This window comes from Carya illinoinensis, chromosome 10, assembly GCF_018687715.1.
Source record: "Carya illinoinensis cultivar Pawnee chromosome 10, C.illinoinensisPawnee_v1, whole genome shotgun sequence".
NCBI classification, from domain to species: domain Eukaryota; kingdom Viridiplantae; phylum Streptophyta; class Magnoliopsida; order Fagales; family Juglandaceae; genus Carya; species Carya illinoinensis.
The window spans coordinates 5,729,858-5,755,416 of NC_056761.1; the positions used below are offsets into that span (position 1 = coordinate 5,729,858).

Sequence of the window (25,559 nt, forward strand, 5' to 3'; positions counted from 1 at the left end):
ACGTCCGGATGGTGACAACCCGGGTCACCATCCCATCGTCGGGTGCCGAGTGTGTGCAAGGCAACAGATGTGTACAGAGAAACTCGCAGCGGATAAAGAAAGTCATAACTAAGTACCAGAATTTTTCTTAACGTAATACAAGCTGTTTAAAACGTACATAGATAAATATTACAAAACACGACTACAGTTTTAAACAAATATAAAGATAGCATCAGCAACCCGGCGGAGCCGCATCCTCGGGCTCAGCCTCCTCCTCTTCGTCCTCTAACTCTGCACCAAAAGCTACGGAACCACGAATGGTACCGCAGGTAAGTAAAACCCAAACACTACCAGATAAAAACACATAAAACTCATACAAGATGCATGAAACATGCCCAATGCACAAAGCCCACAAAAACCCAAGTTTTCCACACACGCCAAAAAAACCCATTTGGCCCAAAAGCATATCCTTTCTGAAAAACACGCCAAAAGTCACATTTGGCCGCCAAAAGTCCATTTGGCCCAATATCTCGCCGGAAGTCCATCCGGCCCAATATCTCGCCAGAAGTCCATCTGGCCCACGCCAAAAGTCCCATTTGGCCTCATAAACCATTATCCAATTTTAACCGTATGCACCATGACCTCCCCTAGGGGTCATCCGCACACCCTGGCTCCAGTGTCACACCGTAGAGTACCACCACGCATGTGACACCTAACGAGCGATGCCCAGTTCCGCGCCTCCCGCGCGTGCGTAGCCAAGCATCCTCTAACCCTCGCCAGCGAAGGGCCACGGAGTCGGTGAGTAGGGCGATGCCCGGTTCCGCGCCCGGCACGTTCGTAGCCAAGCATCCCCTAGCCCCGCTCCCGTCGTCTCTCTCGACAACTCAGGGGACATCACTCAGTTTATTCCGCTCCCGAGTGACCAGAGGAGCTCCACCGAGATAATAACCCATCCCGGCTTGGGCTCGTGATACACACGCACCCGTAAAACCACTCACGCCAATACACAGGCTTTTCACATGTGAACAAAAACACACATGCATGCACCATGAAATGCCAAATCAATGCATGATAAAATAACCAACCAACATAAACAATTAAACAGACAACTTCGTCCTCCATCCATCCGACCCCCGAAACTCCTCGGACTCAGTCCGGAATCAACAACCAACAACAGTAAAATATTTGAATGAGCAATATATATTAAAATCTGAAAATAGGGTTTGGAAAATACTTACAGCGCTATACGGCAATTTTAGAAAACAAGCGGCGTTGCAAGCGGCGGAAAAACAGCAACGTCACAGTGAAAATTCACTGTGGCCGTGGGTCTGAAAAACCCACTTTTGAACGGGGACAAACTAGGACACGAGATTGATGGGGGATGGTCAAGGGATGGTTGTGAAGCTAAAGGAAGTGACGGACGGCCGTGGGTGGCTTTCGGAGGGGTGATGCGCCGGAGGGAGGGGGAACTTTTGGGACCGGTGGGGGTCCGGTTGGTGGCCGGACGGCGCTGGGCTGGAGGAGAGAGAGAGACGACGCGGGGGAGAGGGAGGAGAGAGAGAGAGAGAGAGAGAGAGAGAGAGAGAGAGAGAGAGAGAGAGAGAGCACGGGGGGGGTTCGGTCGAGCGGGAGAGGAGAGAAAGAAAAGAAAAAAAAAAGAAAAAGAAGGAAAAAGGAAAAGAAGGGAAAAGAAAAAGGAAAAAGAGGAAAAAGGAAAAAGATGTAGGGAAAAGATGAGGTCCAACCCTCTTTTCGGGAAGCAAAACTAACCCGCCAAAAAGATTAAAAACCACAAAACAACTAAAAAAAAACACAACATCAAATAAACTAAATTAAATTAAAAACCCAATTTTTAAAACGCAAATAAATTAAAATAAATAGCTAATATATTAATTAAAATAAAAACAAATATTTCAGCGAAAATACACTCAAAACGGGTCATCACACCCGGCCCGGAACCCGGATTCCAAATCCAGGCCGGAGTCCGGCCCGGATATACCCGGGTTACGACCCGGGCTGAAACCCGGATTGATCCGGGTTTTTACAACCCGGAAATCCGGGTTCCGGTCTCAACCCAGTTTTTTTTTTTAAGTCTATATTATTGAACTTTTTTCAGAAAAAATGTATTGCGGCACTCTCTTTATTTTTCAGATCTTTGCGCATAATGTTCGTTCAAAATTCACTTCAATGCTTCCCAAATTCAAAGTTGTCATGCAGAAAATTCATACACCAAAAAAGTAACGCCACTGCCCAATTAGGAAGTAACGCCAGAAAATTCACTTCAATGCTTCCCAAATTCAAAATGCACTCACTGAACCAGCAAACAAGTACAAAATATGCAGAACCTATGTGATAAAACCAAATATTCAATCAAGAGAATCTGTGGGAATCGGAATCATCGGATCCCCATATTTGCATCTGCATGTGCAATATGATCTTCTAAAATTCCTATTAAAATTTTCAGACATTTCGGCTCCGAGTAATCAAAGCCCAAATGCGTACGATATGACGCAAACGACACCCACGATTCCACGTTTCTCTCAGATCCCAAAGAATAAATTATCTTACAGCTCAGATTCAGCTAGCTTCCGTCTTTTCTTAATTCTTTGTTTTCACCGGCTTCAGCCCAAGACTTTTGCGAGAGTTTTTGAGCCATGGCGTCCCTTAGTTTGACTCAGATCAGGAGCAAGAACTCGGTGGCTGATTTCGCTAGGCATCGTCGGAGGACCACCTGGGCTCGTCCGAGTAGAGTTGGTTTGAAGGTGTTTTCATCTTCAGAGGCTCGGGCGGAGGCCGATCTTAGTGTGACTGTCAATGGGTTGCGCATGCCCAACCCATTCGTTATTGGGTCGGGTCCTCCGGGGACTAACTACACCGTCATGAAGAGAGCCTTTGATGAGGGATGGGGTGCTGTGATTGCCAAAACTGTAAGTTCTTCTTTTTCTCCGTTCCGTATCGGCTGTGTTTTGTCTGGTTGCTGAGACGTTGCAAGAAAAGAAGAAAAAAAACAGAACAAAGAATTAGGGTTTCGGGAAAATTCGTTGAGAGAGAGAGAGAGAGAGAGAGAGTCAGATTGGGGGGGGGAGGAATCAGGATGCTGGGTTTCGGTTTTAAAAAAACCCGGGTACCGGATTTAAAATCCGGGTACCGGGTTTTAAATCCAGTACCCGGCCCGGATGCACCCGGGTTTTAGAAACCGGGTACCGGCTCGGGTGTTTTCCGGACCGGTGCCCGTAACCGGAACCCGGAAAAAAAATCCGGCCCGGTTGCCCAGCCCTACCTAGGAGCAGATCAGTGGTTACTGTTAGGTGACACTCTAGCAATACTTAAAAAAAATATTGTTTCTTAAGCACGAATCGTTGTATATAGAGAGTGCGTCTAATAAAGTGCTTATATGTAGGGGTGAGTGGTGAAACACCACCTTTGGCACCCTGCATCCACTGTCTCAACCTCGCCTAAGCAGCATAGGTAATCCTACCTGTCCCATGCGAGGATGGGAGCCTTGCCCGCAGGAAAAATACCCAACAAGGGCGGGGGGCAATCTGGGCAGGCCTACCCCCTACCTCTCTACTCCTCACATTTGAGCTAGCCAATTATATATATGAAAATATATATATATATATATACATATACATTGCAAGAAATAAAGCCTATTACAACAATTTTTTGTCAGTTGGAAATAAAATTGTTGCAAAAATTCTAAAATTGCTGCAAAAATTCTTTAATTGCATCAAATTTTGAGTCGCTGTGGAGTTTTAACATCAACTTGTCCAAATGTCTTTTTCCAGTGCTTTTAACTCCTACTGCTGGGACAAAAGTCACCATAGATGATATATATTGTATTGCAACGATTCAAAAATCGCTATGAATGTGTTTTTAATGTGGCAAACACCAAATTGCTCGAATTTTAATTTGTATCCCCCCTTCGATTTTCCCTCGTACAATACTCACACATCCGGATTCCCTTTTCTTCCTCAAATTCGTCTTCTCCATTTTTTATTCTTACTGCAAATTAATTCAAACCCACCATTTTTTGTTGCAAATCCTACAATCGGTTAGTCCAATTTGCATACGGCCTTCTCTCTACTCGATTATTTATTTATAGTGGGACTATCAACTCATTATTGATTTGTCTTTCTTTCATCTGCTTGACAAGTACTTAGAACATCTTGCAATTGCATTGTGAACGAGAAATGGGCACTTGTTTAACCACTTATGTCATCTTCATATAGTGGATATGGCACCTTCAACCTGTGAGCATTGTTTTGTAGCATACTGTACATTATAATTGTTCCTTTGGATGGTTGGATTAGCTTCTGGTGTTTGATATTCTATTAAATTTATTATAAGCTTCTGCTTCCTTTTTGTCGTCTTAGATTATGTTGTTAGGATATGTGGTCAACTCTAAGTGGTGGGATGAGACTATGTTGTGTTTGAGTTAAGGTGGGATGAAATATTTAATATAATATGTGTTGGGATGTAACGGTTAAATTTTTAATGTTTTCTAATTGGTGTATTTATAAGGTTTTGTAACAAATTTTTGTTAAGCATTGGCTAGTGAAATTGTATGCTATGAAAGCCATACAGTTCCACTAGTATATATATATTTTTTTAATTTGTAACAATCTATTTGCGGCCACTACACGTCGCTGCAAAAGGAGTATTTCTATTGCTAATTTAACATATGTCGAAAATAGGCTTTTAGTGTCAAAATCCAAATTTGTTGGAAAGATTTTATTTGCAATGAAAATTTTCGATGGAAATGTATAATTGTGGCAAATAATGTTGGTCACAAAAAGTTTTTATGGTTCCTATAACCTTTTAGCATCGAAATACAATACTTTTGGATGCGATTTTTGTAGTATTTGCAACGGAAAGTTACCGCCGCCAAAGCATTTTCCCAATAAATGAAATCTGAATACATATTTGCGGCAATTTTTCAACTAATTGCGACCAACTTAATTGTCAGAAATAAATTGCTATTTGAACAATTTTTGGCTTTCAATGATTAAGAGCAAAAATAACTGTAAAATAGGAACGAACTTGCCACAAATAAAAATTGATGGAAGAGATCAATTGCGGCAATTTTTGCCACTTTTTGGTACTATTTTCAACATTGCAAAAAGTATTTTTTCATGTAGTGATATTATATATATAACAATTCATTACCAAAATGACTTTGGTTTGATAACGATATTTTTTAAAAGGCAACGGTATCGTTTAAGGCAACGGTATCATTTAGGGGATTAAGTTAAACCTAACCCTCCTCTCTTATATCCTTGTCAATTCATCTTTCCCCAGCCCTCTCTCTTTCCTCAAATTTCTCCCTCGCCATTCTATTATTCTCCTCCTCCTTGGAGTCTCCTCCTCTTCTTCTCTAAGACAATCTCTCTCTCTCTCTCTCTCTCTCTCTCTCTCTCTCTCTCTCTCTCTCTCTCTCTCTCTCTCTCTCTCTCTCTCCAATTTGTTGTTTGTACTTGGAAAATGATTTTTTTACTAGTTTATGACGCATTTTATCGTAGATTTGTTGTGTATTTTAGTATTTTATTGTGGATTTGTAATTTCTTTTTTGATTTTTTACAATTGGGATAGTTGTGGTTGGCACTGCACAAAAGGGCAAATTAACTAGGAGTTTACCACTCCCCTTGGCACCGATAGGGGGGGCCCTACCCCGGTGTTTTTTTTTTTTTTTGAAAGGGGTGGGGGGATCTTAGGGGGAAACTCCACCTACTGCCCATGCAGGAGGCCGGGTGGGGTGTGGGAAGGGGCCACACCCGCCCTCACATTGGCGAGTAGCACCCCTATTTATATAATTTAATTTAATTTGAAAAATAAATTTTAACATTTGAATTTTGTCAATCAAATCTTATTAATCAATTCTCGTAATTCAGATGATGTGGATAATGCGCTTTACACATGGACTTGTGCTCTAAACGGTCAACATGTTTCTATACTTTAACAATTTAATTTCACACTTTTTATCATACCAAAAGAAAAGTCACACTTTTGAATTTCAATTATGTGAGTAATGAATGCTATTTGTGATAATAAGGATGTAATATTCGTGAAAAATATGTATTACAAGTTGTGGCTAGTGTTTGTCTACCACACAAGTACTGTTACGTTTGTGTTGTCATGAGCATCACTTAATTATGTAATTAATGTCCAACATGAATGAAAAGTAATTACCAGTTAACAACGTAACTAATATATCCTGATTGTTTCTTTGTCTGAATTGATGTACCATCAAATGTACAAATCAATCACTTTCATCCTCCTAAATGAGAAAGAGTTTTGCTCGGAATTGCAAGCTAGCTAACGAGACAATGTTGAAAATCTGGTCATGCAACCCGGGTTAATGCTTTAAATAAAACATGAAAACAGCATGAACTTTCCTGTGATATGTTGGAGAAAAGGAAAAGTATAGTTACAAGTATAATTGTGTACTAATCTGTGTATTAATGTGATGTGATTGGTCAAAATGTAAATTTTATTGAAAATATTATTAATTTAAATTTTAAGTATAAATGAATCAGTATTAATATACAGATTAGTACGCGATTATATTTGTATATAGCAAAATTCTGGAGAAAATCATTCATACAAGAGATAGTAAATACTGGGAGTAAAACAATACAAAAATGTGCCGTTCGGACTTGGGAACGAAGCATCCAAAACGACAACATCTTACTCCATATTTAAAAAAGAAAATTCTATTTAGCATTCTCACACTTCATACAATACATTTATTTTAATTTTTTTTTTCATTTTTTTATAATAAATATGTAGTATATAAATAATAAATAGAACAACTTAATTAGTTTAACAAGAATAAAATAAAATAAAAAATAATGAAAATAAAAAATAATATTAAAATATATAAAATATGTGATGTAGAATGATGTGTAGCATTACTCATTTAAAAAATAAGCAACCCAGCTATATATGATTATGAATAGCAATGGTAATTAACATGGCGACCGAGCTCGTAAAAAAGCTCTCCCAATATTAATGAATGTTTCATTTTTCTCTCCGAGTACTGCTGCTCACGTCAAAACCGTCAAACGAGCTGCCCAACTTTGGCCTGATCTCGGCCTCCGGCTGTCTCTGTGTTACATTTTTTTCTTCATCATCATCATCTAGTTCTACTGCCAACAATTTAGGATCGTGATCTGATGGTTGATCAAATTCTACGGAGAATCTTGCGTCAACACCGAAAGACGGTGAAGTGTCCGGCGAAGTTTCAAGCGAGGCGTCTAAGGAGATCAGGCGTGCAGGGTAAATATTTGTGTTCCTCGAAGCAAGGTTTTTCTTTGCCTTCACTCTCCATTTTTTCAGACCATGAACCACACCCTCGGTGAAAACATCTTTCCTCATTGACGTGCCCATCTGTCGCACATATTAGACGTGCATTTGTGAGGGTCATGACTATCATCATCTGATATACTATTTTAGTTCCAAAAAGCAAGAAAATTTATGTTCATTACAGTTAGTTTGTACATGAAATCGTGCCCTTGGTACTGACTTGCGTGTACAAATATGAGAGGAAAATATTTTTTGTACCTATTTTTGTTGACTATGTCACTGAAAATCAGCTAAGAAAATTGTTTCTATTATAAAATAGTTAGATTTAATGTATTATAAGCAATATCTAAGTTTATTTTTAAAAAATATTTTTATGGTTGTAACACTTCTCAAAATTTAAAGGAATTGAAGATGTTTGGGCTACTGAAAAAGACGACCCTTACATTGTAACAATGGTATTTTCTTCTTATTTAATGGTTAAGAAAGTATTTTTAATGAGTTTATGATTTTTTTTTAAATGTTTCAAAGGGCCGGTTTAAAAAATATTTGGAAAAAAAATATTCATTTTGTCGGTCACCCTAACATTGTCCAACTTTAAAATGTAGTGCGGGTATGTGGATTAATTGGCAACGAAAGACTCAATGTGGTTTTCATATACCTGCGTGACCAAAGCGTAGAGAGGGAGTGTCACATAGCCACAGAGGATTTGCACAACCACACCCATGGCAAGCCTTATGATAATATCTTCATTCTCTTTATGGAAGCATGACCTAAAACCAAATTTATACTGTAATTTGAAGCAGAGTTAGTAGATCAGTTAGGACTTAATTCCCTTTACTTAATAACACAAAGGGTACGTACGTAGAAAATAACAACAACCTCAATTAAGGATCCTTACCCAAGTCCATGCAAAAAATGCCAGCTGAAAGGAATTCTGCAGGCAAATTACCCAAAAACATTTCATTTGTCAGAATAAAGTTAACCACTTAATGTAAATTTTTGCTCACAATTAAACAACGTACTTTCTTAGATTATATATAATGGAAAAGGGTTATAAGGATCAATTGCCTGAAACAGTATGAACTGGATTAGGTAGAGAAGCAGTTTCGGCCGACCAAACCAGAAAAAGTGGTCACTGGGCCTCACAAGCAAAGTTCCTCTAACAACATGAGATTTCTCATGGCTATCTAAGCACATTTTAGTTATGATGACCTGCAACTTTGTTCCGACGAGCAACTGCATCTGCAAAAAACCACACAAAAGACCATTAAAATCTACGTACAAACTCTCATCAGCTTGTTGCAAAATCTCGATCCATTTCTGAGTTTTTTCAGTACTATATATATTTATAAGTTGATTTGCTTACCGCTAATGGAAAGAAGGGAAGCCATAGATAATTGTGGAATACTGCAGAAGTAGAATAAATTTCATCGAGTTAGCACTAATCGAAAGATCTAATATTTATTGAAACTTAATGGATCCACGCAGCTTTACCGTGTGCATTGAAGAACAAGAACAATACATAAAATATCCAAATCCACCAACTGCAAAAATAGATCAATACCCGAGAAAAAATAAATAGTTGCTGAATTTTAATTCGCTTAATATTAAAGAGAAACGTACGATGCAATGGTGTTTTTGTTACCTTATTCCAACAACAGCCCCAAAATCTTTTTCCAAAGCTCTTTTTATATACTTTTGAAAATTAAAGTTACTTCCTTCTGAAAAGTGCGCCTGGAATTGTAGTACGTACAAGGCAGACAACAACAAAAAAAAGGTATGAAGTATTCATTAAGAAGTTTCACGGCCATTGAAGTAGTATCAATCAAGGAAATCGATCGATCGACTTGGATATATTAAAATGGGTTGGTTGAAATATATACCATAATGAATCCATGTCTAAGAATGAAGTAATCCACTTTAGAGACAGATTTGTAGAACTGTCTAAGAAAACAGGCCTGAAAAAAAAAGATAGAAAGATTATAATTTTGATTCCTTTTCATCATGTAATTTAGTAAAATGGATGTTTAAAATTGGTCATTTTTGCATTAGCATTACTGATCAACATCAACTAACCAGCAATCGAAGAAATGGATAGTCACTCCAAAAATTCAGATGCCGCTTTCCAAATGATGTTTGATGAGTGAGCTGAAACCTTCGTGGATCTACATGTTTTTATCAAGGAACAGTACGTAAGAATAAAAATAATTACACAAGCTGGGTATTACATATTAATAAAACTAATGAAATTTCCCAGAAAAAAAAAAAAACAGATAAAAGAAACGAAAATTGTTTTGTTTTATTATTATATTGTGAATGGGAGCTATATGGAAAAATTACTATGAGAAAATAGGAACTTGCATATATAATTTTAGTACTTTTTTTTGGTTGAAAGCATATAAGTTTATTACTAAGCTTCTAGATATATATTATAAAAAAAAGCTACTATCTTGTCCAATCTTTACCACTTCATTTGACTGTTTAGTGAATTTTTTTATTTAATAATTAAAGAGGTAATTTTTAGTATATTGATGTATTTTTTATATTTTTTAAAAATAATAAAAAATGTGAATTAAAAAAAATAAACACTACTTTAACGCAACCGCGGCACGCTAGCTTTATTTATATATTATTGTATTGGACCAAACTCTGAGGCAATCGGCATGGTTTGTACTTTTCAAAGTCAAATGATTATATGGAACTTCTGTATATTAGTATATACAAATCATCAAGATCCCTATTGGCTATTTTCTCTGTTTCATAATGAATGAGGGAGGAATATCCATAGGGTGCACAAAAGACTCTGAGTAACGAACCAAATTCTAGCCACAAAAGCTTACCTTTTGAAAATTGATATTCCAGTGTTCCGGTTTCTGCCTCCCAAGACTCCAATTTCTTCATCTAGAAAAGAGAGAAATAAAATAATAAATAAAAATAACAAAAAGCAATTAATCACATAAAAAAACAAGTCCAGCATAGTTAATTTCCCGTTCAGAATATCTCCATCACAGGAAGTTTCGTCGTTCACATTAGGCGCGAGCGGTAGAATTTCCCTCACAATTTTATTCTTATTTAACTTTTTTTTTTACAGATGAGATGAGATGCGTTAAAAGTTAAAAATTGAATGAAATATTATTAGAATATATTTTTTTAATATTATTATTATATTAAAATTTGAAAAATTGAATTATTTAATTTATTTTGTGTGAAAATTTTAAAAAATTATAATGATAAAATGAGATGAGATGTGTTGTGAAAACAAACAAGAAAATGTTCTTTTGTACAGTTGTGGTATGCAGCATGATTTTGTAAGCTTGTGAATGTCAAAACTAAACAACCAACTTCCCCATGCCCACAACCTAAAGGAAATGAGAGGAAAAGTTCAGAAGTAGTTCTCATTCTAGGTTCCTAAAAAACCAGCAAGAAGCAAGGAAATTACCTTGGCCATTCCAAGACTGAACGTTAGGACGCAAGAGAATATGTGGAAGAGGGCCAGCACAAAGATTAAGTACTGTAGTTCTTGCACTCCTTTCCTTGATAAGAAGGAGACCTTTCCCTGCTCAAGAGCAACAAATATAACTAAATTTAAGCTTGACCTTTCCTCGGCATGTAATGAGTTGAATTCCAGAAGAAAACAAGAAAAAAGAAAAAGAACGTTCTTGCAGCTTCTTTGATTCGCCGGATGAAGAGGGCTTTGGTTTTCAACATTTGCAGTACTATGCATACCTGTTCCGCACAAGTTGTTTCTTCCTCATCATCATCACTTGCAGTCACGCTCTTGCAAGGACGAAAAGTTTCACCAACACTCTTTGAAATACAGATTTTTGCTATCCGCATTTGACCTACAGTCAGCAACAATGATAGGAATCCCAGCAGCATCAATTCTACAAAAAGACAGACAGTGAGTATGTATATTTAGCCACTATGCTAAGAAAGCAAGTCGACATACGCCATTAACATTAATTTGAGCCTCAGTTTTGGGTTCTCACCTGATTTGATCTTGTCAAGAGCCTGAACGAGGGACTTCCTTCTTTTCTTGGTGAAATACTGTTTTGAAAAAGCAAAATAGACTGATTAGTGATTAAATACTAGCAACCGAATGCCTGTATGGTAAAAAGTGAGATATTTGGCAACAACATGTCATACCCTGGCCAAAAGATGCAGCAACTGCTCAATGAGAATGGAGATTAGTATCAATACGAAGCACACAGTTGCCACAGCCCATGTTGGTGTTGCTTCAAGTGTGCGTTCCACAGTTGTTGTCACCTCCTCCTCTGCCATCTCTCTCTCTCTCTCTCTCTCTCTCTCTCTCTCTCTCGTATCTGAGAGGATTTTTGTGTTTTGATGTATGCCTCCTGAGAGATGCTTTAGCACAATTCTTGATACAATTGTTTGTGGGTTAATATGTACTTGGCCGGGTCCTTGCAGTTGCACCTTGTCCCCTTAGCGTATGTTAGTCAGAGCACGACGCTAGCTTTCATCACGAGTTGGTGTACACGTAACATTTGACTCACCACACCTGGTACGAAATCAATGACGTTTTAAAATAGTCAGATTTTATCAACTAATTTGACAGTGAATTTCTTAAGATCAACGTTATTATTTCTAAACTAAAATAGTTATCGGTTAATATTTATCTCAATATTTACTACATTTATCCAAGATTCAATCATTAAAGAAAGATTTACAATCGTTTAAAAGTGGCAAATAAATAGGTGTTAGAGAATCCAAATACACCAATATCACATATGAAATCATTGTAGAAATTTAGTAGAGATAGCGTATTTATACTCATTAGAGATAAGATCATAGCGGTTCAACTTTCCACATTCAATATTCATGGGTCTTTAAGGGATTTTCATACGTGAATTGGACCCATACCACTTTAGTATTCATGGTTTAACCAAAACTATGAGTTTGTCTGTATATGTTGCTTTAATATTGATCACACTTAATAGACATTTCAGACATTACCTAAGTCTTATATTTGGCAACTATATTATATATGTTTTATCAGTCCACTAATTAAAATATTTCTAACAATAGGTGTCAAAATCTTATCTACTAATTAATTTTTTTTAATTACTGAGATTTTCCTACCAAATAACGAAAATAAAGAGTTGTTGAAGCTTTTAGATATCGCCCCCAATATGCATACATGAGTTAAAAGAAAGGAGTTTTGCTATTCATAATCTCATGCACATACCACATTTATTTTTTATTTCTCTTAAATTAATTGAATTCTTCCACTTATTATCTATACATCACATATTTGATAAGAGAAAAAATAAAAAAATAAAAAAATAAAAAAACTATGTGCAATGCGTGATCATGTGGTGATGATAAATAAAATTTTTCTTGAAAAAATAATCACCGTACGTAGGTGCCTACAAGTACACGAGAGGAACTTCTTGCATTCGCGATCGAGGATCAACGTTTTGCTGAGAAATAAAGATAAATAAAACTAATTCTTTTCGATCGATTTGTTCACTTTTCATATGTTTTTTCAAAACGTGAGAAGCGTATATATTTAAATAATATTGCTAATTAATACCAGTTCATCGTAAGTTAACCATGTTTTTCATTTTTTTTTTTTCGCCCGAAAACTCTCACAAACAAAATTATTTGCATCATTTGTGGTAATTGCGGAAAATAGTACGTACTTGGGCAACTAGTATCCAAAATATTTGTGACGTTATAACTATTGACGCAAACAAGTAAGCGTATATACTATCAAATTAGCTAGTATTTGAAATACTTAATTATGATGCAAGAAGATTCTTTATTTGGGGCCAAAATTGGGTGAAGCGACCAAATGCAAGTGCCGCGCGCAAATTCTTTAGTCATTTGCAGCATTTTTTTGATATTTTAAGACGATTGAAAATGGTAGCAAGCAAGGATTTTGCTAACCATCGGAATTTTTTTTTTGTGTCGATCATGTCTCTCTTTTTAGCAACAAAAAATTACGCTGTAAAGATTAATTTTTTGCGACAATATTGTATAGCGACATGAAAGATAGCTTTGAGACACAGTATTATTATCTCTCATGTGGTACTGATATTTAAGTGACACTAAAATGTATTTGTGACACATTTTAAACCATTTGCAATGAAAAATGTGGTTTTCCTTGTAATGGCGCATAAATGTTTTTTTTTTTTTTTTTAATTTGTAGTTATTCGAGCATTTTGATTTTTTTAAAAAAAGTTTTAACAATTTAATAAAAAAAAATGTTTGATTTACGCATAAATTTTATACAATATTCTACTCGCTAACGTGGTTTGATATATATGATCCCATAATCATATTGTAACCTTTTTTTATTATTAATTATAAAGTATATTTGACAAATTATATGAAATTGAAAAATGATTTAGCCACAAAAAGGTTCCACAAACTAACGTGATTTAATTTTGTACGTTAGATTGTAAAACTAATTTTATTATAAAGTAAATCTAACGTACTATTATATTAAACCATATCAGTTTGTGAGTTTACTTTTATAGAATCTTTTTATAAATGTAAATTACATCTAAGTAAATTATTTTGCATATTGTTAGTGAAATACATAATAATATAATAAAAATTACAATTGAATTAATATTTAAATGAAACCAGTTTGGACTGAGGCACGAAAATCATGCTCGATCTCTTTAAGGAAATTCAAGTCCTCTGCAATGCACAAAGTCTCAAATTAACCTGTACAACAAAATTTCTCTTGACTTAACTCTTCCAAGATACTACAGCCCAACTAATTTTCGTATAACCCGAACCAACTCTGCACAAATGATTGAGTTCAAAATTATACCAAAAGAACACATTTCTTTTATATGAAAAATACTCTAAAAAATATCTAGATACAACCCTCTTTTTTATTTTATTGTACATCAAGAGTACAACACTACCTTCAAAACCATGCCCCCCTTTTATCAAAAAAGTTCACGAAGCAATTACTAGCCGTTTTTGTCATGCATTCAGCATCTGGGCATTCAATGAAAAAGAATTAACATGAAAAGAGGTGCTGGCCATCAATGGCACTCAGTACTGCAACCAATTAACTAACGAGTAATACTATACACAATATTATTATCTTATTTGCATTTTATTATATATGATGTTATATATTTTACCATAATTTAATGATAAAAAAATATGTAATAAATGATCATTCAATGATGATAAATATGACATATCTTATTTAATAAGATATAAATGGGATAATAATATGGTGCATAAAATTTTCTTTAACTAAAAGTCAATTGAACTTATTAGACAATTAATAGGCCGGTACGAAGTTAATAGATAAATCAAGAACGTATAAGCAACGGTAGGAAAAAATATTACATCTGAGTAAACCATTTTGCATAAGAATTACGTCCAACCTAGCACTTTCCATTTAATAAACCGTTTTGATTGAAAGTGTTGTTGGAGAAAGATTCAGAAGACGAGGTGGTGGACACCACAAATCTGGAATGTGATTGAACTTCAATAGGTTTCACATTCTTTTACTCTCATATCCGTAGAAATGGCAAACTTTCACATGGTTAGCTCAACGCGTATTTTGTTGTTGACTAATTCTGGGATTTTAGTAGTTTTTTTAATCGGATTCGGAAGCAGGTGCCGAACGTGTTGACTCCTAGGTAATAAAGTAGTGGCCGTGCGAGACCTGCCGCTTCACGTTCATGGCCACGCGCGAAACCCCATAGATATTATTCATGTATAAGAGCACTACTAATAGGTTCAACAAATATAAAATTTGGTTAAAGTTTAATTAAATTGCACAAAATAAGACTGTAGTGGCCTCAATAAATAAATAGTAAATTTAACTTTCAATATTCTCACTAACCAAATATATTAAGCCACTGCTGCTGATGAAAATAATATTTTGGCATGAAAAAATTATATTCTCACTGGCAGCTTCATTTCGTTCCGTGCTTGCTTTGGTCTTCTTCCTCATTCTTGGGCTACGCAAACTAAATCAATATCTATAGATTCCTTTTCAAAATTTGTTTTTATTGGATTATTATGTCCGCAGGATCATTAATAATTCTTATACTTCTGTACGTCGCTGGTTCCTTTTCAGAATTTCAATATAGTATAGTGAAAGATTTTAATGCTACAAAAATTAGAATTAATGTAATGAAAAGTTAAAAAATTAATATTTTAATAGAATAGTAAAAAATTTGTTGAGTCTATTATTTAGTATTATAAAAAGTAATTAGATTAAATTTATAAAAATGAATTTTCTAACTAAATTTTAACTAAAATTTATTGAGATTCACTAAGTAGTTTTCTAAAAATGCTAGTTATCATCCACTCACTAAGAGCATTCACATTGGCTTGGCCAAATGAGATGCTTGGCCAAATTTTACATAATTTGGCTCAAAAATCTTTCACATTGGATTGGGCAAGTCTAAAATAATTTAGACTTTTGCTACAGTGGTTGGCTAAAGATGGAAGATCACTACTCATTCATCAAACATTCAAATATTAATTTATCATTCCAAACAAATAAATTAAATTAATTAGAATATAATTAACATTTAACATTTAGAATATAATTATTATTAACATTTAATAATATTTTTTAATATTAATTGAATATAATATAATTATTATTAACATTTAACAATACTTTTTTTAATATTAATTTAATTAGAATATAATTACTATTAGCATTTAATAATACTTTTTTGTAATATTAATATAATATAATATAATTATTATTATTATTAACATTTAATAATATTTTTTTAATATTAATTTAATTAGAATATAATTATTATTAACATTTAATAATACTTTTTTAAATATTAATTTAATTAGAATATAATTACTATTAACGTTTAATAATACTTTTTTAATATTAATTTAATTAGAATATAATTACTATTAACATTTAATAATACTTTTTTGTAATATTAATTTAATACAATATAATTATTATTAAAATTTAATAATACTTTTTCTAATATTAATTTAATTAGAATATAATTATTATTAACATTTAATAATACATTAATTTAATATTAATTTAATTAGAATATAATAATATTAATGTAATATAATATAATTATTATTATTAACATTTAATAATACTTTTTTTAATATTAATCTAATTAGAATATAATTACTATTAACATTTAATTGGTAGAATTACAAAATGTGAGAAAATAAATTAAATAAAAAATTTATTAATTTAATAATATTTTATTATTATATAGAGAATAAATGGCTAATCCAATGTGGAGATTGAATTTTGATAGAATAGCTAAATATAAAAAAGTGTTGATATTGACTAAATTTAAAAATAAATTTGATCAAATCAATGCCAATACTCTAAACATGACTTGAAAAAGATCTGCTCGCACCAAAGATTGATACTAAAGGCGGCTCCTAACAACAAAAGGAATTAAGTCAAGGGTGGGGAGATCGAAAAGGCGCTCTTGGTGGTAGCTTGTGACACACGGCAAAGAGCTTGCGAGGGCGAGGCGGTGAGAGAGTAGGTAGAACTCTTCGTGCCGAGGTTGCTAGAGGGGCGTTCAGGTGTATCAGAGATCAATAAAAGGCGACAAATTCGAACTCAATAGTTGAGAAGATTGACTGGAGAGAGGAAGAAGAGTCTGCCCCAGGAGGCTCGACAAATCTTTCAAGTGGAAGGGAGAGAGAGAGCCACGAGAGCTGCTGCTCTTCAGGAAAAGTCCCAAGTTCACAGTTTTAGATTTTTACTACACAAAAAGTCTGATATTTCGCCAAAACAGTGGACGTACAAATGGCAGTCTGCACCCATGCTAGTTCATCGGTTCATACCTGCATTGATCCATTTTCCCAACATGGACTGTCCATTCATAGACTTTTTTTGTTTTTTTTTCCCTTTTTTCAAAGGATCATCGCGTTGTCATAAGAATTTTTCATCTTGATCTCACGGTTTATAATTAGTATGATTTTGAATTTAATACTCTAAAGAATATAATGCTAATTACGAGGCACGTGGGATTGCATGGAATGGAAAGTTCAGGCAAGTCAAATAAATTAACCTTCGTTTTCCTGTATACTTGAATGTTGTATGTTAGCCAGATTAATAGCACAGCCTCCTGATCTTAAGAAATAAGCCATGCAAGAGAGACAATAATAAGCATAATTTGAGAGAGAGAGAGAGAGAGAGAGAGAGAGAGAGAGAGAGAGAGTAGTTCTAAACAAGAAGCAAAACATAAGTATATCATGCAAATTTGGAACAAATATGTTCATACAGAAGATGAGCAATTTGAAAGAAAAAACCAATCACCACAAGGTCTATAACCATATTGCATTGGCTAGAATTTGACGAGTTCGAACAGACCCTTGCAGACCAAGGTAGATCATGACAAAAGGACCAACAAAGGTTGTTTCTGAATTAAGATACAATCAAGTTGCCTTGAGGTTATAATTACAATTTTCTCCTCACAGGCTTAGTTATCCTATTGGCAGTACATGCATCCTCTTCGGCCACCTCACGTACCATTACTACACCATTAGTACACATCGTAGTTCTTGAGAAAAACATTGCGGGATTTCCGGCAAAAATGATGTCAATGGTACCATCAACCATAAGGTTATAAAGCTAAACAAACTGTCAATAAATCAGGATACAAAGTCTTATGCCCTATGGAAATAAAGGAAAATCCAGGAGCATCCACGAGATTTTGGCACTGGCCACCTCCTATGCCAGCATTTTTTGGTTAGCCTCATAATATGTGGCATGCACCACCCACGATGCTAAAAACACACTCGCCTTAGGCTTGAGGCCGAATGCAAACACAATAACATTGATATCGAAAAGGAATATTCAGAAATATTTCCTCAAATCATCTCCAGAAAAGCATCGTCCTAACTATCCTAGTAACAACTTTCCATCATTTCCCCATACCTCTGTATCATTTCCATCTACAACACTCCCCTGCTTGCAAAGCTTCAGTTCGTACCTTACAACAGTACACTACAATGCAACATCAAAAAGCATATCTTACAGCATAGAGGTCACTTACTTTGGTGCAGTTGCTTCCAACTGCCTTGGCCATCAGTGGAGGCTTTGGATGGAATTGATCCCCAACATGAGGTAGAAAAGAAACTCTAGTATTCAATGAGGACGAAACTGGAGTGGAGTTCTCTGTGTTTGCAACATGTTTTTCCTCCGTCAAGGAAAACCCAAAGAGTCTGCAGCTACTTTTACACGAGGAAGCTAGATCTTGGCTGCCCCCAAATGTGGATCGATTTAGAAGAGGAGGGAGTGTAGAGCCAAGTTGACCATGCTCAAAACCTGAAGAACGCATGCCTCCTTGTTCTTTCCTACAGAAGCTACGCTCATTAAATGAGGATGATGTGAGCTTTCCACCAACTGTTTCAGAAACAGCCAAATTTTGGCTACTAATTCCCTGATCCTCAAGATTATTCAACTTATACATTGAACCTAAGCTTGATGAAGCTGGATTATTTGCCTGCTGGAACATTAAGACAGGCGATGGTGATGAAACATGCAGAGACGGGGCAAATGTGTGCATAGTTGTGTTATTGCTTTGCACTTGAACACCATGAAGGATTCCAATGTCACCATTCTCACGGGCCCTGTTTGTGGTCGGGGCTCTTCCATATGGCAAGGTTGGAAATATTTCTTGACCTTGCAAGACCTTCTGGAATTGTAAAGATTCACCAACGCCCTTGGCTTTGTAGGAAATATCATAATTTCTGGCTTGGTTTCTACCAGCATCTCCCATTACAGCAATCCCAGAAGCGTTGGGACTAAAAAAAGACCTTGCTTCAGATGGATGATGATGATGAGTATCAGCACTGTCACGAGTAAAACACAAAATTTCTTGACCTTGCAAGACCTTCTGGAAGCTTAAAGATTCCCCAAAGTCTGATGCTCCAATTCCATCTGTTAGAAGAACAGTAAGACTAGGTCAGTTGTGTTGCATGGAGAAATTTACAATTTTCTTGTAATTCAGAAGAACCTACTGGAAATCGGAAATTCCAGTTGGGCTGAAGGCGAGACAATCCTGGTCCTCTTTAAACCAGATGCCATCAAGCTGGTGGAACCAGAAAGAGAAGTAGATGGCTCAATTTCCCATGGAGAAACCCTGTTATGCCTAGCTTCTACATCATCCCACCTTACCTGCAAAAAGGAGCGAACAGGTTTGCTACATCAAATATAGACATTTCACAGCAACATCCCATACTAAAAGACAGAATTGTCACAAAATAGAGACAACTTAGGTCCACAAGAGGAAACAACCAAACAAACTAAATGATCCAAACATAAGAACCCAAACAGAATATCAAAATATCTGATATCACTGCACTGGCTGGTCATTAATATGCATAAGATTTGTAATAGTTACAACCTAGCAGTCAACCAATAATACACAAAGTCGTACTCCAACGGAAACCAGTAGACTATCTCCATTGATACCAGCTAAAGGTCCAGATCAAAGAATTAGACGTCAGTTCTGTGAAAAATATAGAAGATAGATTGGCACTGCAAGATTCAAGGCTCAGGTGTTTGGTTGCATCTGTAATAAATAAATATTATATTGGTGTCAACATGCACCTGCTCAAATTCAAATTGAAGGATGGGCTACCTAATAAAATAGATCTCATGCTATAAACTACCCACAAAAGAAAAAATACACTTGTCTTCTGTCACCTAACGCCTGGGACTTGCTCAGTAAAGTTTACTTCAAGATTGTCTGTAGAATGGATTTCAAACACTCAAAACATGGAATAAACTTCAAAGATAAAAATAAAATCTGTAATTAGACTACATAAACGGTCACATTTTGATAGTAACAATCCTATTTTACATTAAAAACTGAACTTCAAGACACAAGCATAGGGTCAAATGAAGGAAACATGGCATGCATTTAATATCATAATCGAGATATGAGAAATAAGCCTAGCTTTTTTGGGGAAAATATATAAAAGTAAATATATTTATTCAAAAAGAAGCTACAACAGCAGAGAAGGAAGTATAAGCATTTCTTGGTGCTGTGGCAGGAGAAAAACAAACGCCTAATTCTTAAAAAGCAGAAAGGATGTAAGAGAGGGGATGATGAATAATATCAAATGTCAAATAATCTTAAATCCACTCAGTCACACCAAACAAAAAATCCATAATACCCTAAAATCCAATCCTCAATAAACAAGCCTTATTTTTTTAGAAACAAAATGTTGTAATCAAGTTCTGTTATAATTACATACCAGTAGGCATCTCCATTTTGAACCAGGCCATCTAACAGGATCCATATCATTAATTCCAGTAATAAGCCCCGTGTATCTGACCAAAAGAAGGGAATAGACTTTAATTAGATTTGTTTTTTTGGTTTAAGTTATCTTAAGCAGTTCAAGTATAACATGCCCAACCTTCTCTCAGCTGCATCTTCTGCTTCAATACTCATTTTGAACCTCATCCCAACTGAAAAAGAATGGTCCATGCTCTTCAAGAATTTACGGAGAGGTATTATGAATTCCGATGAACTTGCCCTACTAGATATACTCAAAAAACCAGACTTTTAATGCATAACTTGGAAAGCAAGGGCAAAATGTATCTTAGAAACAAAAAAAAAAATCTTTGAATGTTCAAGATAGCTAAGCATAAAGGTAATAAATAAAAAAAATGAGTAAACCCATGATGAAAAAAATATGCAAGAAAGACAACTGGGGGCAAAGTTAGATGCTACGATATGGTGAAAGGCACCAGGCACCCGGTAAAGCCACCTAGACATGGCACCAATAATGGTGTGCAAGTTCCTCACCAGGGGCATAGCTTGTGGGCCGAGTGCCCCCCAAACCCCCAGCTCCCAAAGCTACTTGGGCTTTACTCCTAACAATAACTGAACATCTGCAACCTGGTCAAACTAGGGTGTAAAATTGGTGAACTGAATGCAAATGGTTATACACAACACATAATTGGAGTTGTAAGATGACTGTTACAATCATGGAGCTGCATTGAGAGAAGAGGTGCAAGTTGGTGATGGTGGCATGGCAATGGAAGGAGAAGTCATATATCTTTTGAGGCACATTGGTGTAGGAAGTTTTTAGAGTGCGCAGGTGATTGCAGTTGGGAATAGATAAAGGTAAGAAGACTTTTCATATCAAGTGATGTTCTTTACATGCATACATGATGGGGATACTTTACCGAGCAAAAAAACATAAAGTGATGTTCTTCGACAAGGATAGATGCATGGAAGATCTGGTGGAAGAGACGAAATAGGATTCTAATGCTTGAAAGGAACTTATGTGGAAAGAGTGCAGGAATGGGGGTGGTTTCTATGATTTATTTCTTCAACTTCTAGTTGTGAGATTTTTTTATCTTGCTCCTATCCTTAAGTAATGATCCTGTTAGATAGTGGCGGAATCAGCAATTGTGTCAGGGGGGAACTTTTCTACAATGTGACACATTTATGTAAAGAGTAATGCTACATACAATCTGAGTATGCAAGCTCTATGTACTCTCTGTGAAAAAAAGAAGTGGGATCCACTATTAAAAAATAAATTTTTTTTTTCATGTGATTCCTAGATTTACCTATTGTTTTCAAAAGAAGTGAGCGGGACTTGCACATCCTAGGACTACAAACATCATTTCTCTTATATAAATTAAAAAGAGATTGAAAAATCATAAAAACATAATTACAAACTATTTTTCATATAGATCATTGACTTTAAATATTTTTTCTTGTATTTTCACCTTGAATTCCTTATTAAGAAGCTCAATATTGTATAACAAAAAACTATAAAATCTATATTAATAAGTTTATTATTTCTTCTAAACTTATAATTTTAATTTAGGAGAGACCACATCCTTGAAAATAGATAATATATAGAAATTAAATAAATTTTGGGACTATAAGAAAAAAAAAAAATTGGAGAGGCATTTCTAGGTATATTGGAATTTTAGAAGATTTTATGTATTCAAAAATTTTTGGAGGGGCCATGGCCCCCCGTAAGTATAATGTGGGTCCACATAACGTGGGTCCGCCACTGCTGTTAGATGTGTGTCAACAAAACCCTCTGAATAGAAGCTCCACAGATACATATGAACACAAAGACACAGATGCAAAAGAAGTTAAAACTCCATTCCAACCGGAAGGCCTTCTTGAATCATATATTTACTTACAAGCTGTTAGTGAAAACCTCAAAAGAAGAGTTAAACTTTTAGTAGGGATTTGATCTTCAACCTCTGTACATTAAAGACCTAAATCTAGGGCTCAACATACCATACGTAACTTCCATCCTAAACATTAAGGTAGCAATTAACCGTGGTTTTTTTTTTTCAGGCAAACACTACAGAGGACAACTTGATACCTTGGATTGTAGTAAATGTTGAAGGCACTTCTCGTAGATATGGCATTAGCAGCATCCATCAGAGAGCCATGATTCATCTGTTGGCTACAGAGAGATGAAGAGGCACCGCTACCTTTAACTTGAGCAGCTCTCCGGACTCCCAGTCTCAATTCTCCATCCTCTCCCCTGGAGAAAATATTAGATAAGAATCACAAATAACATCAGAAATATCCCGAATGTGAAAGTTTTTACCTCAGAAAGAGCACGGCGTCTCCAGAAACGAGCTTCTTCTTGTTTACGAAACCACTCCACCCTGTAGTGAGTAAATGCCTTCGAGGCTGCCCTGTTCAAACGAAAACCAAGTGAACGGGCTTCATCAGAGTTCAAATAAGCTTATAGTGAATTGAGTCTCTGAGATCTCTCTGAGCATGGAGCCCTAAATTTGTATAAAAGAATTGTGGCCTACCCCTGTAGATATGTCGAAACCTCCATTCCAATCCATGTAGATCCTTCGCTACAAGCTCTTGAGAAGGTCTCTGTTGTTTGTAGTCCTGGAATAACAATTTGCCTAAGCTCATATACAATACAAGAGAACGACTAAACTGAAGCACATATGTCGGTCACAAATTTGCATTCAAACAATTGGGAGACGATTCAAACGCGGAATTAAAAGAAAATTACTATAATTACCAAGGGAGGGAAGCAGTCCTCAGCAGCTCGGCGAGGGACAGAGAAGCCGCCATGTGTGCTAGTATCAGAAGCAGTAAGAGTCTTACAGAACATGTGGGGTGTGGACGACTTTGCATTTATTTCAGCATTATCTTCTTCTGTATCCGCATCAAATTCCCCTTCTCGCAGTTTCTGCTCGAATTCCTATCACAATGACAATCCATGCAAAAACAAATGACCACGCTGAAGAGCAATTATAAGCAGGGCCACATAGCAGAAGCTCAATTTTATTCCTCTTCCCTGCATTTTGTTGAAAGCAGAAAAGATGCACAAAATCTTGACTCACCTCGCTTTCAGGAACCAGTGCGAGCTGAGCATAAACCTCATCGGTGCCCTCTTCCGCCTACCCCAATACCCCAATATACACATTTTACATCAAATCCGCATTGTAAGGAATACGCGTAGAAAAAAGAAGAAATAAAGAAAGAAAAATACAAGAAAAATTAAGACTTCATAATTCTCTTGTAAGTACCAGTATAGCAAACCCCCCCCCCCCCCCCCCCCCCCAACAACAAAAAAGAAAAAGAAAAAGAAAAAGAAAAAGAAACAAAAGAATTAGCTCCAATCAGCTCAGTTTTATTAGCCTGGTAGGGTCAAGTTGAGCTGAACGGAAACACAGAAAAAGAGAATTTCCTACATTTCTTCCCCCCCAATTATTTTAGGAAAATAAAAAACACGGCCTGAATAAACCACAAAAAGATAATCAAAATGCACAAAACCCAAACCCATATAACCGACAGCGTTCAGAACCCACGCAGAGTCGAGTTTATGCATACACAACCATGATGTTTCATATAGGTGCTTACATGGAGCTTGACATCAACAACGCGACACAACACGTGGGAAGGGAGATCATAGGCGGCAAGCGGAAAATCCGGAACCTGTTCTAAGTGTCCCTGCGGGATGTACACAACTACACTATTCTTCTTCGGCAGCGAAATCAGTGGGCCCGCACACGCGTGCCACAACTCCAGACACACCGACGAAGACGAGGCCGAAGCGCTCGGAGCAGAAGCAGAGCACCAGGACGAAGCGGATGAGCCGGAGGACGGCGTCTGGTCCTCCTCCGTCGTGTTGAGATCGATCAGACCCATGAAATTAAAAGCCTCTTAACTGTGAAATTACAATAAGCCAAAGCAGAAGTTGAAGGAAAGAGCTTTTGGGAAATGAGAAAAAGAGACTTGGGGAGAGAGAAAGAGGGACGGAGAGGGCTTGGTCATGGCTGCATTTTTAAGAGGTGGGCGGTAGGAAGGGTGACTTTGGCATTTGCCAAAAGAAGCTTGGAGTCTTCAAAAAAGAGAAAAGCTCTCCCTCCTTTTTGTTTTGTTTTATTTTGTTTTTATTTTTTCTGTTTGTTTCTACTTCCACGCTTTGTGAGTGAAATGGGGTGAATTAGGTTTGTTGGCTATCAAATCAAATCGAAAGCTTTGATGGTGGGGGATGGATTGGAAACAAAAGTTGGGATTTTGAATACTGGGTTTATTGGTTAGCAAAAGTCAGGTTTTGCTTTTGTTTCCTGTGTTGGGGTCTGTAGGCTGAGCTTGCTGCAGCACTGCTACTGCTGCAACGCTGCAACTGCTGGGGTGTGATCAGTGATGTGTGGCAGTGAAAGCTTGGACATACACAGAGAGAGGAAAAAGAAAAAAAAAAACACACGAAACAAGGAAAAAAAAAAAAAAAAACAGAACTGTAGTCTGTAGTGCGTTGGTAGTTAAAAATTCTAATATAAATGCACGAAACTGAAGAGAAGGGATTTCTGTACGGCCTCCCTGTATTTCCGGGCGGGATGTCTATTGTGTCCTCTTCTTCTCCCCCAAATCTCACTCGTATCCCCACTCCTGTAATCTCCCCTAATTATTACATGTCCCTGGGGGAACCGCACTAGCTATCGGATCTTCCTACAAAAACTTTCGATTGCCGAGAAAACCAAAAAAAGAAAAAGAAAATGTTCCGACCCAACCTTCCGTCCTTTAAAAATAAAATAAAAAAACATAAACTTTAATTCGTTCTCTCTGCTCATCACAGTCAGGATATAAACTCTGCAGTTTTCTTTTCCATTATTTTCTCTTCTTTTGGTGTTTTTGTTTGTCACGAGACCAATTTCTTTTGGTTTGGACATTGGCTCTGTTTTTCTTGTCCAAAATTTTCTACGATTTTCCATGTTAGTGTTTACTGTCGAGCCATACCAAGAAAGTGGTCTACAATTATAATGGCCAACTTGAAAGATGAGTGAC

The 25,559-nt window shown here is 36.1% G+C and overlaps 2 protein-coding genes across 2 annotated transcripts; both read right to left on the bottom strand.

Moving 5' to 3' along the window:
• Nucleotides 1-6,822: 6,822 nt before the first annotated feature.
• Nucleotides 6,823-11,645, bottom strand: LOC122279765 (MLO-like protein 6). The gene is made up of 14 exons (XM_043090585.1): nucleotides 11,431-11,645; nucleotides 11,274-11,331; nucleotides 11,011-11,168; nucleotides 10,724-10,840; nucleotides 10,125-10,185; nucleotides 9,361-9,449; nucleotides 9,168-9,242; nucleotides 8,930-9,018; nucleotides 8,779-8,828; nucleotides 8,651-8,691; nucleotides 8,353-8,526; nucleotides 8,183-8,218; nucleotides 7,943-8,071; nucleotides 6,823-7,368 (listed from the first exon to the last, which is right to left on the bottom strand). The coding sequence occupies exons 1-14, from the start codon at nucleotides 11,563-11,565 to the stop codon at nucleotides 7,000-7,002; spliced, it is 1,581 nt and encodes a 526-aa protein (XP_042946519.1). The 5' UTR covers nucleotides 11,566-11,645; the 3' UTR covers nucleotides 6,823-6,999.
• Nucleotides 11,646-17,468: 5,823 nt separating this feature from the next.
• Nucleotides 17,469-24,980, bottom strand: LOC122279354 (auxin response factor 3-like). Its single transcript, XM_043089963.1, has 10 exons — nucleotides 24,132-24,980; nucleotides 23,612-23,668; nucleotides 23,287-23,469; nucleotides 23,063-23,147; nucleotides 22,849-22,939; nucleotides 22,618-22,782; nucleotides 20,677-20,799; nucleotides 20,515-20,590; nucleotides 19,273-19,429; nucleotides 17,469-19,192 (listed from the first exon to the last, which is right to left on the bottom strand). The coding sequence occupies exons 1-10, from the start codon at nucleotides 24,417-24,419 to the stop codon at nucleotides 18,270-18,272; spliced, it is 2,148 nt and encodes a 715-aa protein (XP_042945897.1). The 5' UTR covers nucleotides 24,420-24,980; the 3' UTR covers nucleotides 17,469-18,269.
• Nucleotides 24,981-25,559: the final 579 nt, after the last annotated feature.

Coding starts and splice junctions, on each gene's coding strand:
- LOC122279765 (XM_043090585.1), bottom strand. CDS start 11,565: ATGGCAGAGGAGGAGGTGACAACAACTGTGGAACGCACACTTGAAGCA. Junction 9,450..10,124: donor GGAATATCAATTTTCAAAAG/GTAAGCTTTTGT, acceptor AAAAACATGTAG/ATCCACGAAGGTTTCAGCTC. Junction 9,019..9,167: donor TTAGACATGGATTCATTATG/GTATATATTTCA, acceptor CTACAATTCCAG/GCGCACTTTTCAGAAGGAAG.
- LOC122279354 (XM_043089963.1), bottom strand. CDS start 24,419: ATGGGTCTGATCGATCTCAACACGACGGAGGAGGACCAGACGCCGTCC. Junction 23,470..23,611: donor CACTGGTTCCTGAAAGCGAG/GTGAGTCAAGAT, acceptor TCATTGTGATAG/GAATTCGAGCAGAAACTGCG. Junction 20,800..22,617: donor AACATTTACTACAATCCAAG/GTATCAAGTTGT, acceptor GAGTATATCTAG/TAGGGCAAGTTCATCGGAAT.